This window comes from Culex pipiens, chromosome 2 (genome assembly GCF_016801865.2).
Source record: "Culex pipiens pallens isolate TS chromosome 2, TS_CPP_V2, whole genome shotgun sequence".
Taxonomy (NCBI): domain Eukaryota; kingdom Metazoa; phylum Arthropoda; class Insecta; order Diptera; family Culicidae; genus Culex; species Culex pipiens.
Genome location: NC_068938.1, coordinates 149,090,774 through 149,107,702, shown reverse-complemented (window position 1 = coordinate 149,107,702; position 16,929 = coordinate 149,090,774). Strand labels below are relative to the sequence as shown.

Here is a 16,929-nt window from a genome sequence, read left to right as displayed (position 1 = left end):
CAATCGAAAAGTAATCTACAGATTTTTGATAAAGGGCTCCGTTTTCAAGATATAGCCAGCGAAAGTTTGATTTTAGCTAAATATTTGCAGTTTTCGATTCGTGAAATTTTCCGATCTTTACGAAAACAAAATTTTGAATCAAAACTATCATTCAAAAGGGCCAAACATTCAATATTACGACATTTTGAAATGTTAGTCTGGATTATATTTTTTGAAAATATTTAATTTTCCTGTTCAATCCTATCAATAATTTTCTCCTCTCGTTATAGACAAGAGGAGAAAATTATAGTATTTTTGTTTTGAGCTTTGCATGGGAAAACTAATAATGCAAAATTTGACGTAAGCTTATTTAAAAAAAATAAATTTAAACATATCGAAAAAAAAATCAAAATTCTATAAAAACACTCATAAGTGTTCGTGTATAATCGACAATGTTTTGAAAATAAGCTCAATATTAAGCTGTAACTTATGATGGTTCGGAATGAATACATTTTTTAATTGGTAAAACAAAAAAAATGAACAACATGTTATGCATGAAAATCTAAATTGCCATGAAAGTTCTTGCCTATATTTTGGTCAAGGAATTGTTTAATTAAATGGATGTGATTTTTGAGGTGAAAATGTTTACATTCAAAAATTGATAATTTGATGTTAAACCTTATTGGTAATCGACTTACTTACTTTACTTTTACTGCTCGTACAACCTCCGGGTCATGAGCTGTCTCCAGATGCGCTGCCACTGGACTCGATCCTGGGCTGCTACTCTCCAATTCCGCTGCGGAACTCCCACACTTTCCAGATCTTCCTCCACTTGGTTCAACCACCGTGCTCGTTGCGCCCCCCTCCGCCGCGTTTTGGTAATCGAATATTTTGTGATATTTAGAAATGTTGCACAATTTGAAGTTTCATTCAACTTATTTTTTTTTTTGTAAAAAAATCCTCTTTATTCCTTTTCAACCTTAAAAAAGACTTTTATTTTCTTTATTGAAAATTACATTGCAATTGAACAACATGCTTTTTTGAACTTTCAGCTTTAAACTTTAGTTTCGCTGTCTGTATTTTTTGAGGAAGATGTTTTAATTTATTGAAAAAAAAAAAAAAAAATAGTATAATTAATAACAACATATTAAGAAATGTATTCGTTTACATTTCCATTTTTGTCTAATAGGCTACCTTGAGGCATTTGAAAAAAAATATTTGGGAATAGAATATTGAACATTATGATTTCAAAAATAGTTTCAAATAAAAAAATAGATTAAAAGAGCCCAAATATACTTCTAAAATTTCTCTTGAAACGCATTTAAGCCGACAATTTGCCATGTAAAAGATATGTAATTGATTAAAAGAAAGTTCAATAAAGCAAATTTTATTAAAAAGGAGGAATATGTATTTAGAATGGAGGTGAGTAAGCAGAGGCCATCAGAATTGAAGTATCTTTATAAAAATTTGGAATTAGTGGTACACATGACCATTAGTTAAAAAACAACAAAACATAAATCCCAAACCATAAGAACCCCTGCCCCCAGCAAAAAGGAAGAAGATCCCAACCTAACCATATCACAGACCGAGAGGGAACTTGACTCTCGATCGCGGCCTCGCGTTGGGGGGGAGCGCAGGAACGAACTTGAAGGCTCCTCCGATCATCATCGTCATCGCTCAGTGATGATTGTCATTAGCACTGCTGCTGGACGGTGGTCAGTGGCCACTTCAACCTGATCTTCTCGAATGATGATGCGCCGGCCCGGTCGCGGAGAGGGAGCGATGATGTTTTAGTCCGTTTCGGTCGGCGCTGGCGAGTGGAAGCAAAACAATATTCTCGGCGGGATCGCGTTCTTTGGAGGAAAGTTGGAATCTCCGTTCGGGTCGGGTGCAGCATAAGCGGATTATCAGCCCTGTGGATTGTGGTCAGTGATTACAAGGAGTTCGAGTGTGTGTGTGGGGGGTATTTACATAAGCGTAATCAAATTTAATTTCGGTGGATCAAGTGATAGAAGTTGGCCTGGATTTGAATTAGAACAGAGAGCTTAGAATAGAGAATAGAGTTGATTTTTTTTAATGTGAGTGAGTGGATAACAAGAAGACTGAGAAATAGGAAGGTTCGTTAACTCATGTGTTAAGTGGACTTTGCGGCGATCACCTGCTGGGCAGACAGTGGATTGAGTGGTTTGAATTCATGGATTCAACAAGTTACGAGGAATTTGATGTGAGAATCTTTCTTTGGGGTGACGTTAAGTTAGTTGGATTTTTTGTTATAATGTGCAGATGAATTTTTAATAGAATGAAGACATAAAATTTCGAAATTAGAACAGCTGAAATAAAATAAATATATAAATAAATAAAAATATACATTTGATTATGATTATATGTAGCAGTAGGGTGCCCAGTATATGGGACTTTTATTCGAGCTGAATATTGTTCCTTGAGCTAATTTAGGACTCTGGACCAAATATGAGCAAAATCGGTCATCATTTACTCATTGATACTCGATGGTGATGTTTGTATGGGGAAAATCGAAAAAAATGTATGAAAAACTCAATTTTCTTACGGTTTTGTCTGCAATGTACGCTACTTCCAACCAAATATTCCCAAAAGTGAGATTCATAATGGAAATTTAATGCTCTACAACTTTGTAGAAAATACCAAAGCTGTGAAACTCGATCCTAAAAAGTTATTAGTGAATTAAAAAAGTCATTTTTGTTTGAAAAACATTTTTTTCACCAACTTTAAACTCGGGTATCAATGAGTTAAAAACCGTTCTCCGATTGTGGAGCATTTTTTCTAGGCACCCAAATGTTGTAGTCATGCTGAACCTGATAGAGCAATGTTCAAAGCACGAGTTGCAGTTTTCTATATTTGTGGAAAAGTTGATGAAACTGTTACAAAATCGATTTTTTTAATACTCTCGAATTGTTACAGTGTTTTTGCCTTCCTCACCTTACTGAGGAAAGGCTATAAAATCACTCGAAAAAAGAAATTCTTAATTTGACCTCCTAGACCCACCTTCATGTATACATATCGACACAGGATCAAATTTTGAGCAAATGTCTGTGTGTGTGGTGGGATGTTGATCAACAAAATTTGCACTGAGTTATCTCGACACTGGCTGACCCGATTTGGACCGTTTTGATCTCATTTGATCCGTCTTGGGGTCCCATAAGTCGCTATTGAAAATGATAAAGTTTAGTTAAGTCGACGGTAACATTTCAAAAGGCATCATGTACATTTTGACACTTTCTGGGTTATTGCATATTCTGAAAGCACTCCTAATAAGCTACCTCTCCACCAAAAATGAGCAAAAGTTACTTCAGTAAAGTCGGTTTAATCATGATTTTAAATAAAGTAACATAAACAAAATCTCTGCAATCAGCAGTCCCTGTTTATACAGCCCTGTCAACCTGTCAAACAAAAGACTACATGAACCTCGTGACAAAAAAAAAGCATCATGAAAAAAGCGCCATGTACATTCTGCGAAGAAAAACGAATCATAACAAAGCGTCCCCCTCAATGACAGCAGGGTGATATAGACGTTGGTGATTTCAAAAGAAGTTATGTTTGTTTTTCTCAAATAAAATTACGGAAATGATGTTTTATTGAATTTGGATGATCAAGTATCAATAAAAGCAACGTTTTTTATCGTTTGTTATCATTAGAACATCTTATTTTGCTTTTATATTAAAATGGGAATTGAAAATGGATGCTCAACATTCAAATGCGTTTTTCTCAAAAAGGATGGTGAGTACATGATGCTTTTTGAAATGTTGGCATCGAAGTACTTCAAAAGTTATGCAAGAAAAAACGATTTTAACATAAGTCCAGAAGATTGTAAAAAGGATTTTTGTAAGAAACCTCGTCATGTTATTAGAGCGTCCAATTTCCCGGGGTTACAAAATTCCCGGGAAACGGGAAATTTTTTACAAATTTCCCGGGAAATCCCGGGAATTCCCGGGAAATTTGAAATTTAACGAAAATTATTCTAATCCTGTTTCTGATTAATCTTTTGCAATGAAATTGTATAGAAAAGCAACTTTAATGGTCAAAATGAGTGTGCAACTTTGAGAAAACACAAGAAATTTCTTATTTTTAAATTTTCAAATCGTCTCAAATGAAAGAAAATATTGTTATTATTTTTGTTGAGAAGAATTTTTTTAAACCAAAGTGTTTTGACAGTGAAAATCTATGCTCCACAACTGTAAAATTGCTTTTAAATTTGTCTTAGTGACCACAAAGTTAAAATTAAAAAACCAAAAAATTCAACTTTTGATTAAATAAATAATCATTGAATTTACCTTAAAAATCTAATTTCTAGCGCTTTTTAACTTGAAACACTATTTTTTAACTTGAAAATTTGATACGAAGTTGTTTTTTAATGGTTTTTCATGTTTTTTTATATGATTTTAGTTATATGGTATTCAGCCTAATAAATCAATTAGATTAAAATAACTTTGAGTATTTAAAAGCGGTTGAAATTCAATAATATTTTTTCATATATAACCCTCTTACGCCCTTGGTAGATCACGTGCTTCATACATTTATAACTTCAATATGTAATTTCTCGAATACTTAGTTCAAGGTAAAAAAAAAGTCAAAGAAATCTCTATGTTGATCTTGGCCGGAAGATGTAAATATCTTATTTTCAAATGATATTACAAAAATAACATTAAAAAAGGTTGTCATAAATAATATAATTTAAATTCATTCCATAACAGCATGAGTTTTGTTGTCCAACATATAAGCGAATTAATATTCCTAGTGGTGAATGCTTCAGAAATAAATATTATCTGAATTAAATCTTGGCATGAAATTAAAAGACAAACTGATTAGTTCAATATGAACAGCAGATGGAAATAAATAAAATCAAATCAGGTTCTCCAATTATTATTTTTTGTAAAATTTCAAAACATTGTTGCCAAAAATGTAGGGAAATGTATACTTCTGCTTGTATTTCGGGAATTCCCGGGAAATTTACAAATTTCCCGGGAAACGGGAAATATTTTTTTTCGGGAAATCCCGGGAATTCCCGGGAATTTTTTTCCCGGGACGGGAAATTGGATGCTCTACATGTTATACATTTTTAGAAAGGTATTCGAAAGACCTTTTCGACGAATTCAATAGATTGCAGATCTGACAACTCTATCAAAAGTTATAAGCACTTAAGTGTTATTTATGAACTTTTTAGAGGCCGGATCTCAGATATTACCTAGCATTACACTCAAAATGTGAAGAAGGCACCAACCACCTAATGGTGGATTTAGTAACGTTTTTTTTTTTACAGAAAGCTGGTTCAAACTGAAGAGTGGATTTTTTTAATTCCCGGCCATATTTTTCAGTAGCGTCAGAAATAAAATGTTTTCTTATTTGAGAATAGTAGTGTTGACTGAACATATTTTTAGAGCGATTCCACGAACAGGACGTTGTTTAGACCTCACCGTTCTGCCTGAAATTTTCTGGGGTTGTTTGGACTTATAAAACTAGCATCTGGGCCAAATATGATCCTTCAAAAATCTTAAAATGTCTTAAGGGCCAATTTCGATAAAAAACCAAAAATTCAACAAGGCTCCTGAAGAGCAAAAAATGCAGCAAATTGATGGGTGAAGCATCTCCATTGACCAAATCTATCAGCATTTATTTTAAAAAATTGAAACTCAAATGAAAAAAAAAAACCGATACCTACTTTAATATAAATCGTTGTTTTAGCTACTTTAAAAAAAGTTTCATCGTAGAAATTCATGTAGGTCAGCTTTGTGAGTAAAGCCATACAAAATTATACAGTTCTTGTGCGAACAAAATATTTCAAATCTGTGGAAGTCAAATCAAGCACATTCAGAGAGCAATGCGGCTTAGCTCAGATCGATGATGAGTAGGATGGATTCTAGCCAACATGAGCTTTACCTTCTGAATCGGCTCGAAAAATCAGGTGGAAAAAAATATTTTTCTCAGAAAACTTCAAAATTTCAATGGAAATTCAAGTGCAATCAGCGTAAAGCATGTTTGGGTTTATACAAAAGTCCTTTGAATTTCAGAAAATTTTCGATATGCAGTACCGCATAAAGTTTTCTTTTGCTATTATTTTTGTTTTCGTCAAATCTGTTGAAATCTAAAATTTATTTTCACAAAACCGCAATTTTGCATGCAAATAATTGGATAGTTTCCTGATCATGTTTGTATTTTTTTTCAATTAAGGTAAAGCCATCAATCATTATTAAAGAAAAATGATCACCACTCTAAAATGCTCTGTACTAAGATCAATTATACGAATTGTAGCATCAAGATGAATCAGCATATGGCGCCTTGAATGTATTGAAGTATTTTGTGATCTCAAAAGTTAAATAATTTTGTGAAGCAATCATTCACACTCAAAAACTGGCTCAATCGCAGTCATTAAACGATCGTTTTCATTCTTGCTTAAATCTCAGCTTAGACATGGTTTTGTTTAGCAATGCCTCTGAAAAAAAGCCATTCCGTGATTGACAAAAAAGTAAACTTTACTTTCGTACCACAAAACCACTGCAACTGTCCACCCACTGTGGTCCAGTATCGTCCAGAAAACGTGGAATGAATTTCGTCCATTGCACCATTGCACCACCGTTTTGTCCCAGTTTTTTGCAGCCACTCCAAGTCTTTCGTCCTTCTAGGATAAAAGAATCTATTTTAGACCTATTTTCGTCAAAATTGAAGGTTGTTGTCACTGACCCTTTTAATTAAAAAAATGGGATTGCATTTTTTTTCATGGATCAAGAATAGGACACAGTTAGTGACTTCGCTAAACTCTCGGCAGCTCCTCTCTTCTACGATAACAAAGTTAAAAATCAACAAACGAAGAAATAAAGAACGAGTGCTTGTGCGCCATCGAGAATTCAAATGAGATGCAAATTCAACCAGTGATAATGCGATTATTAGTGATTTTAAGTGTGGCCACCGTCATTGTCGGGACGACGGTGCACGCCGGGACAGTGGCCAGTCCCACGGTGGTGTCGTACGCCGGGGATGTTGCTGGTGGGGGTGTCGTGGAAGTGGCCAACAGTGGCGGTGCAGTGCTAGTGCTGAAACGGCCAGCGACGGGAGCCAGGAACGGCACGAACCAAGTGCTGCTGCCGAGGCCAAGGTCCATCCAGAGCGGCGTTGGAATGTTGACGAGAGCGGATTCCAGCGAGAAGAACGTGTACCGGACGAAGGTGTCAAAGCTGAAGATCATCCTGCTGGCGGATATGCTTAACGATATTGTGAGTATTGACTTGGTGGAGAATGGTGGCTTACGGTTAAGCAACAATTAATCTTGAGTTTTTTTTAATGGTATTATGTGAGTTTCCAGCAGTTTTTGTTTTTTCTTAATGTTCTTTGTCAAAATGGTCATGTTTGTAACATAACTACCTGCGACATTTTTACGTTTTTCTTAGAGCAATCTAGGTTATTTCTGAATTGTTTTCAAATAAAAGGCTTTTTTCATTTTTCTTGAGTTCAGACAATTATTTTTAGAATCTTTTGTTCACGTCACGTTGTTTTTTGTTTTCCTTAATTTTAGATACATTCATATGCATTAATCTTAAGTTTAAAAAAATGCATAGCCAAGGCAAAGTTAAAAGTTATTTCATTATTTGAAAATTTGAAGAAAATTGATTGTTAAAATTGTTCAACTTCCATGGATTGATTTTTCTAGTAGGCATCATCTAATCATCAAATATATACAATATCTCAATTGTTAATCAAAATCAGAAAAGTGTCAAATATTTTCCAATTGACCAATCAATCGAGAAGGACATTTGTATCACAAATTGCTACATATTTGCCTGACCGGATGCTTTTGCCACCACACTTGGCACACACCTGCTGGCAGCCAAAATGCACTTTGTTTATTATTCCAATCCCAATCAATCCGTCGTCAAACAGAGCTCGGGATTCCCAGGTGCGGCAATCGGTTCGATAAATAAAACAATATCTCACTATTCGCATAAACGTACACATCCTGTGTCAGTTGACAAAAGTGCTGTCCCCCTTCGACAAATTGAATTAACAAAGCGTAAAATGTTTGCACTAAATAACGCAAAATCCGTTCCACTGCGCTAAAACGCGGGAAAAGTTTAGCTTCCAATGCATTCGTGCGAGCGCAGCGCCGGAAAAAGTGATATTGTGTCCAATCAAAAATGCTCGCCAAATCGCCAAATATCGCCCCTGGAAAGTCGAAAAAAAAAAATGCTTTGCTTGATGGGGAAGGTAGCAAAAAATAACTCCCAAGTGAGATTAGAAAAATGGTATTATGTCCTCTGTTGAACCTTCCCGCTGTTTAGAAAACTGCTTTTTCAGACATCGAGATATGATTTTAAGCGATTTTTCATTAACATTTCTGATTACATTTAAAATATAAACGAATTACTACTAGTCCAATAATGGGAAACAAATCCTAATCGTTATGCAAAATGTGCTGGCTCCAAACAAATTCGAATGGAGAATAGAAAATTTATAGAATTTTTAACCAGGTCCACTGGGGAGGGATAAACGTGCCAAAAAGGGGCCTTTCGACGTCCTGCCATTCGCATTTCGATACGTTTCGTGTGGGCCTTGAGGGACTGTGGACCTTTGTTCAGGTAGGATACATTTTTCAAATTATCAAAAACGAATCCAGTGTGTGTGTGTGATTGGAGCTGAAATTTGGTGTTCAATTATCTCTTGATGAAAAAAAATTATTTGTCCTCCTAGATTTCAGCCATAATTTTTTAACATTTTTAATGTGGTTGAAACTTTTTGGGTGCATTTCGTATGCCAAAGAAGCCAGTTTGAATCATCTCTATCCTTTAAAGGTTTTTTTTTCGAATTGGTTTCTCGGCAAAGTTGTAGCTATACCTGCTGATGTTTGAACATTCGTGCTAAAACTCAATCCACCTCAACGAATCATCTTAGCGGTTAACTTTACGCAGCTGGCCTGGCCGTTTAGAAAAGAAGGATGTTGGAAGTCATCGCCCAGGCATTCTTCAGGATGCTTCCTAATGGATGGCTGGATTTAGATTATAAAAGAAAAAAGGTCTGAAAATAACTTTATATTCATTATTTTATCCCCTTTCAAATAATAGGGTTGATCTTGATTTTTTTGGCTGATCAGAACACCTTAAGAAGCAAGTCAAACATCGATTTTTTTTTGTTGAACAATTGCTGTACAAGCCTTTTTATACGTCAATTATTGAACAAGTGTTATAAAATGTGGTCAATTGTTCACATTTTGATCAAAAAACTATTGACAAACCACATGTACCGTAAAACGGGGTGACTTTGATAGCCGGGGTGACTTTGATAGGTTTGCTACTTTTCCGCAAAATGAAGAGTACAATCAAAATACTTACGGAATTGTTTAGAATCATACTGACCGTGGTAGAGAAGTGTTCAAAGTACCTCAAAAAGAACATTTTATAAAATTTTGAAAAGTTTAAAAAGTTAGTTAACTATAGTTAAGAAAATGTTGATGAAAGTCATTATTTTAAACTTCTCAAAGTGTCATGATTTTCTCAATGAACATGGTTTTGAATCGGGAAACGAAATTCATTTTCGGATTCTTTGGACAATTTTCCACTAGGAGAACGGTAAATAAGTTTGTAATTAATAAATAATATGTGTTTTTGAAACAAAATTTAAAAAAATCTCAAAATTTATAGGCAATTTCAGTTGAACAAATTTCATGTAAAATGTGAAAACTTGTGATTCGTGCTTCGAATTCAGTATAAAATACAATATAAATCAATAATTTTATAAACAAAACCAGTTTTAACAAATTTCACGCCATATTCCGTCTTTTTAACAATTTTACCTAAAATTTATATGTATTTTGTTAAAAAGTTTATAAACTTAGTTAACTACATATAAATATATATTTTTTTTTCTTAAAAACTATATCAGCTACATTAGTGATGGTACATTAACGTACAAATAAAGTTTTAACATCTTAAATGTGATTTTAACAAGAAAAACTATGACTATCAAAGTCACCCCGGAAATTAAACTAAGAATTTTTAACGTAACTATTTTTCTTAACACTATTGAAAAAACTTTTTTTACAAAATAGTGCATAGACTTTGTGTGGCCTACCCCAGTACATGTTTTAAAAATAATAATCTTGAGAAAAACCTTACCAGTTGGAAAATATTGCAAAAACAAATTGAAATCCTATCAAAGTCATCCCGTTTTACGGTATGCTAAATCTAGCAACGAATTACGAATAGTTTATTTTGGAGTTTATTCTGACTTAAATGAAACTTGTTTGTAGAACTTTCTAAAAAAAGGATTTTTTGTCTCCTAAAATTAAATAAATAAATGAAAACAGTGTTTTTTAGGAAATCATTTTTAGTGACAAAATGTGATTCTGAAAATCGCCAATTTTATTTCCTTGCATCAATTTATCTAGGTGAAGTCTTCATCAATATCTAAGACTTTGTCGGAGACACCAAATCAATAAAAAAAAAATTACATACAACTTTTGTTTGGAGGGCTGCCAAATTTGTATGGAAAACAAACTGATGACGCAAAATGGCTTCTTCGGGCACATGGAATGCACCCAACTAGTTTTAGCCTGGATGAAAAAAATAAAACTTGAAAAGCATGTTAATTTTGGGGAGAATTGCTCAACAACAATTTGATGTTTTTTGTTGTTTTTGCCTTTTATAATATTGAACTTGAAACCATAATTCTTTTTTCCTGACATTCATAATTTAAAAAAATATAACTGTTTTACTTGGAACATAATATTCGAATAATTGTTAACATTTTTTATAAAAAAATACAAGACATAGCCAGAAAACTACAATTATTATTTTGTTCAATCGCACTTCCATTCCATGACACGATAACGCCAATTATGGCACTTGTTGGAGAGCACGTGCAGATCTCTGTTATGGTATCATAAAAAAAAGGAAATCCCATATCATCACATACATCTGATACAGTTAAATTAGGGGTCAATGACAACACCTGACGCGTGCTGCGGATCTCTCTCTTCGTTCGTCGTTGAACAGTCGTTGCGTTGCCGTTTCTGGTTCCGTTGACTTGCGCGCTCGCCATCATTCTTGCTCGCGCGACAAGCGACCAAAACGGTCAACGATTAGCAGCAGCAGCAGTCAGATGAAATGAGAAACAAGAGAAGAAATCAGAATCGGAGGAATACCAGGTGGACAAACTTGTCCCGCAACACACAGCGACCGTGGTGAGTCCAAGATGGATCGGTTGGACTGCGCGGTTTGTTCTAGTTTCCTTCGGGGTGGTGCGCGGGGAGGATCAGTTTTGGAGAGCACGTACAAGGTTGATAGTCGAGCAGGTCCGAACGAGTGGAGGGTAGAATTACCGTAAACCACAAAAGTTGAACTCGAACAAACTCGATGGAACGCAATCTTGCCACAGCGGTGGGCTTCAAGGGGTTACGTAACATAACTTATGCTTTTTCTAAATTAATTTTGAATCAATGTGCCTCCCAAACAGCAATGCTTTAGGAGAGATGCAGGTCGCTATTATTTTCAGCTTGATGCAATTTAAAAAAAACAACGCCCGCTTTTGAAAAAAACGTAGTGAACTTACCCGTAGGCGTGCCTTCCGATCAAAGATGATATAACATGAGCTTCTTTTTGCAATTTGATTTCAATAATTTCAAAAATCTGGTTTGTTTCAATTACATTTTCCTTTCAAACATCACATAAATTGAAGGCTGGTGATTTGTTTGTTAATATTTAAAAAGGACACACTCCCGTTAAAATAAAAACAAACCGAAAGTACGTAACCCCTTACAAACAGACCAACCGCGTACAGTGGGACAAACCTGAAAAATAGATACGACTGCCGAGCACGCGGCCAGATCCGTACCTTAGGACAAAGTTTTATTTCGTTTTAAAACTAAGTTATCGCTGCTGGTGACGGGTTTAATTTTCACTTCTGGTTTTGGCTCTATTCCAACACACTTGGAGTTGTATCCGGAGTTGAACTTCTGCTTTCCGGTCGATGCAAGGTGTATGTGGTGAAACTTGCAATTTAAAAGTTGACAAGTGATGAGCAAATTGAAAGCAACGTGAATGGATTGAACGTGGTCGAAAAAATACACAATAAAAATACAAGATTTCATTGAATGTCTAAGAATGCTCGACAGTGTTGGCTCATGTGGGTTCGGTTGATTAAGCATGCAAGGTGGTTTGGCGATCCAAATAGCGTGCCGAAAATTTCAAAGTAGCGCACATAAATAAAGATTTCCGTTAGCCGATACACGTTGGAATGTTCTAAATGGACTGATTCTCAATGACCAAAAAATGTTGCAAACTGATCAGGCATGACATGAAAGGAAGCTTAATGGTGGGATCGATTTTTTATCCAGCTTGTTATTGGATTCGTACTAAATTTGGGTCAACAGCGTAAATCTTGTGCGTGTTTGCATGGAATGGTCATTCATAATAGGTTTTCATAAAAATTCTTTATTTTTTCGTAAACCGTTTAGCAGAAACATACCCTTTCTCGGTTTATTTCTATTATCAGCTTTTCTAAACGTTGGTCATGAATTACAGCTTCTATAAAGTGTGTTGACTATTTCAAAGTTACAAACAACTCAAATAAATGTGAGCAAGCAACTCTCTGTTGTTGATGTATCTGAAAATGTTGTTTGAATAGCGAAAACTGAAAAAGGGATAAGAATAGTTCGAAAAGCTTAGTGTGACGAAAATAGGTATATTTTCTCTGCCTTTGTATTTTGTCAATCTGTACCTGAGCAGTTCTCTCAGATTTCGGTCACCCGATTTTTTTTTGTTATTTTTAATCCGACTGAAACTTTTTTGGTGCCTTCGGTATGCCCAAAGAAGCCATTTCGCATCATTAGTTTTTCCTTATAATTTTCCATACAAATTTGGCAGCTAGCCATACAAAAATGATGTATGAAAATTTAAAAATCTGTATCTTTTGAAGGAATTTTTTGATCGATTTGGTGTCTTCGGCAAAGGTGTAGGTATTGACATGGGTTACACTGAAAAAAAATGATACACGGTAAAACAAAAAAATTGTGATTTCTTATTCAAGTTTTTGTCACTAAAACTTGATTTGCAAAAAAAACACTATTTTATTTTTTTTTAATTTTTGATATGTTTTAGAGTACATCAAATGCCAACTTTTCAGAAATTTCCAGATTGTGCAAAAAATCTTTGGGGACCATTCATAAACCACGTGGACACTTTTTTTGGGAATCTCGTACCCCCCCCTTCGTGGACAATTCTCCATACGAAAAAAATCTTTTTTGTATGGAGCGTGGACAATCACCATAACCCCCCCCCCCCAAAAGTGTCCACGTGGTTTATGGATGGTCCCTTGAGCGAGTTATGAATTTTTGAATGAATTCTAATTTTTCAAAAAATCGAATATTGGTCGCAAAAATTTTTCAACTTCATTTTTCGATGTAAAATCGAATTTGCAATCAAAAAGTACTTATGTGAATTTTGATAAAGTGCACCGTTTTCAAGTTAAATCCATGTTTAGGTAACTTTTTGAAAATAGTCGTATTTTTTCATTTTTTTTAAATAAGTGCCCATGTTTGCCCACTTTAAAAAAAATATTTTTGAAAGTCTGAGAAAATTCTCTATATTTCGCTTTATTGAACATTGTTGACCCATAGTTGCTGAGACATTGCCATGCAAAGGTTAAAAAAACAGGAAAATTTATGTTTTCTAAGTCTCACCCAAACAACCCACCATTTTCGAATGTCGATATCTCAGCAACTATAGGTCCGATTTACAATGTTAAAACATGAAACATTCGTGAAATTTTGTGATATTTTCGAAAAAAAAATTTAAAAATTTAAAATCAAGACTACCATTTCAAACGTGCCAAACATTCAATATTTCGCCCTTTGAAAATGTTAGTCTCGGTTTAAAAATTTTGAAAATATTTTTTTTGAAAAAAGTCGGAAAATTTCACAAATGTTTCATATTTAATCATTGTAAATCGGACCTATAGTTGCTGAGATATCGACATTCGAAAATGGTGGGTTGTTTGGGTGAAACTTAGAAAACATAAATTTTCCTGTTTTTTAATCTTTGCATGGCAATATCTCAGCAACAAAAGGTCGTATCAACAAAGTTCAAATGTGCCAAATATAGAGAATTTTCTCAGCTTTTCAAAAACATTTCTTTTAAAAGTGGGCAAACATGTGCACTTATTTTAAAAAATGAAAAACTGCGAATATTTTCAAAAAAGCCACCTAAAAATGGATTTAACTTGAAAACGGTGCACTTTATCAAAATTTCAAAGAAGAACTTTTTGATTGCAAATTTAATTTTACATCAAAAATAAAAGTTGAAAAATTTTTGCGATCAATTTATCGATTTTTTGAAAAAAATCAGTATAGATTCAAAAAATCATTACTCGCTCAAAATTTTTTGCACAACCTGGAAATTTCTGAAAAGTTGGCATTTGATGTCCTCTTAACCATATCAAAAAATAAAAAAAAATTAAAAATAGTGTTTTTTTGCAAATCAAGTTTTAGTGACAAAAAGTTAAATAAAAATCACCAAATTTTTTTTACCGTGTATCATTTTGTTTTCAGTGTAGTCCATATCCATACCTACAAATTTGCCAAAGACACCAAATCGATCAAAAAATTCCTTCAAAAAATACAGATTTTTTAATGTTCATACATCATTTTTGTATGGACAGCTGCCAAATTTGTATGGAAAATTATATGGACAAACTTATGATGTAAAATGGCTTCTTTGGACATACCGAAGGCACCAAAAAAGTTTCAGTCAGATTAAAAAATACAAAAATTAAAATTTAAGAAAACAGACCGATATCGTAGAGAATTGCTCACCTTAAAAATGGATTTTCCGATCGATTTTGTGTGTTTTTGGCAAAGTTGTAGTTATGATTCTTAATTTGGTTAGGATATTTAAGAAAAAAATACACCAGGAAATATTTTATTTCGTTTTTTAACTAACTTTATTTCCGTTATTTGAAATAAATTCTTAAAAACATATTTTAACATTTTTGATTTTGTTACGATGCATTACTTGGAATCTAATCATGAGCAAAAAAAAATAATAAATTCATATTTTCAACATTTCATCACCATCATTTTGGGCGCCATCTTGTATTTAAAACTTCTAAATCATTTTAGAGTTGTTTAGGTTTCATACTCAAGTTAAACCATCAAAAATAAGATTTTTCGAAACCTTCCGATAGTCGAAACTTGACTTTATTTGTTTTAGAGGACTAAAAAGAGATATTTTGCTCTAGAGTGTATGTTGGTTAAAAATCTTGTATAGGAATTTTGAATGAAATAAATATTTTTTAATTTTAAGATTTTATTAAAAATTGCATAAAGTACACCTTTTCAAGTTTAGGCTTTTTTTGGGTAAAATTTTTGGAAAAAAGTTTTTTTCTTTTTGATAAAGTAAATACAACTGCAAAATATATTTTCAGAAAGCTGAGAAAATGTACTGCAATTTTCGTTCAATGTTTAAAAAGGAACCTTGGTGAAATTTTCTGCGCCTTTTATTAAAAATAATGTTGACTTCAAATCAAGCCCTACTTTTTAAAATGTTCATTATGAGTGTATTAGCGATTTCTAAGAGAATTATGCTTTAGATTAATTCTCTGTTGTAGGACTGTGAGCATGAGCATGAGCATGAGCATGGTTGACTGCCAATGAGCTGCTACTCCGTTATTGACAGATCAGCTGAAGTTAAACAATGAATCAAAAATGATCAGTGGGAGCCAACCTTCCGTTCACTGTTTAACCTCTGAAGATCCCTACTTTATTAGTCAATACCGGCGCCCTCCCAAGAAGCCTGCAGTTCAACGAAAGGGAGGAATGTTAGTCCGATAGTTGAAGTTGCAGACTCATCAAGCACACAGTTTTTCGCTATATACTTGTTGATACCGCTTGAGACCGTTGAATCCACAGCATCTCCTTCAAGCATCACATGATTATTATTTTTTTGGGTTAGTAGGATAAGGTATTGGCTTTTCGATGCCTCCCGAGCTACGATGCTATGGGGAGGACTTTCATAACAGACCCGTCGGCGAGCCTTCCGAGCAACGATGCTATGGGAAGGTCTTTTTGGTTAACACACAAAGTCACTCACACACAATTATTTCACTCCACTATTAATTAATCCAAAATGTCAGTGCGTCTTTCGATCATTATATAGAAATGGCTTTTTCACCATAAAAAATAAAACCTTATTCAAAAAATTATACACAATTTACCCGGCGCCGTGCCTTCCGATCAACGATGATATAGGAAGGGCTTTGAAAATCACAAAAAAAATAATTAAGATCACCAAAAAAAAATCACAGAAAACACCAATTACTTAACGAAAATTACGCTCAAGACACAATAATTCAGTAAGTCATGCTATTATTCGATTACCACAATCACTCACCCCATACGAACAGCGACACAAAAGCACACACAAAAATTAACCTGCATAATCACGACTTCGCGTCCCTACTTCCAGCACACTAATCAATTCTCTGTTGTAGGACTGTTCTTTAAAAATCGATTTTTAAGTGTATTTTTTTCACTTAAAGTTGATGTCCCATCAAGCGTATTTTTCAGTTTTTTATATGTAAAGGAACTAAAAAAAGTTTAGGATAGTGCAAAATCTGGAACCAAAGCAATATTTTTTCAAAAAATATTTGATTTTTGAAAAAAAATCTGCAATAGTGTTATGGTCAATTCCAAATTTAATTTTTAGATGCTAATTCAAATTTCAACCAAAAATGACCTCACATTTATTTTTTGGTAAGGTGCACCGTTTTAATGTTTGAAACATTTTAAGGTGATTATTTTTTCTAAAATTGTACAGTTTAGTGCTATTTATAAATAATCCATGATGAAAAAGCAACTCTGAAACATTTTTTTTCGAAACGTTGAGGAAATTTCCTACAGCTTTTTTTGGTTTATTTTGTTGATAGATTGTTGAGGTT

General features: G+C 33.8%; 1 protein-coding gene across 3 annotated transcripts in view; it reads left to right on the top strand.

Moving 5' to 3' along the window:
• The first annotated feature begins 1,669 nt into the window (after positions 1-1,669).
• Positions 1,670-16,929, top strand: part of LOC120423262 (uncharacterized) — an 88,843-nt gene continuing 73,583 nt past the window's right edge. The window contains exons 1-2 of one of the 3 annotated variants that reach the window (XM_052707804.1): positions 1,670-1,904; positions 6,800-7,220. In XM_052707804.1, coding sequence (XP_052563764.1) covers positions 6,864-7,220 — 357 coding nt within the window. In that variant the 5' untranslated portion in view covers positions 1,670-1,904; positions 6,800-6,863. Of the gene's footprint in view, positions 1,905-6,741; positions 7,221-16,929 lie in introns of all 3 variants that reach the window. The other 2 variants (XM_052707803.1, XM_052707802.1) reach the window with 2 other exon arrangements.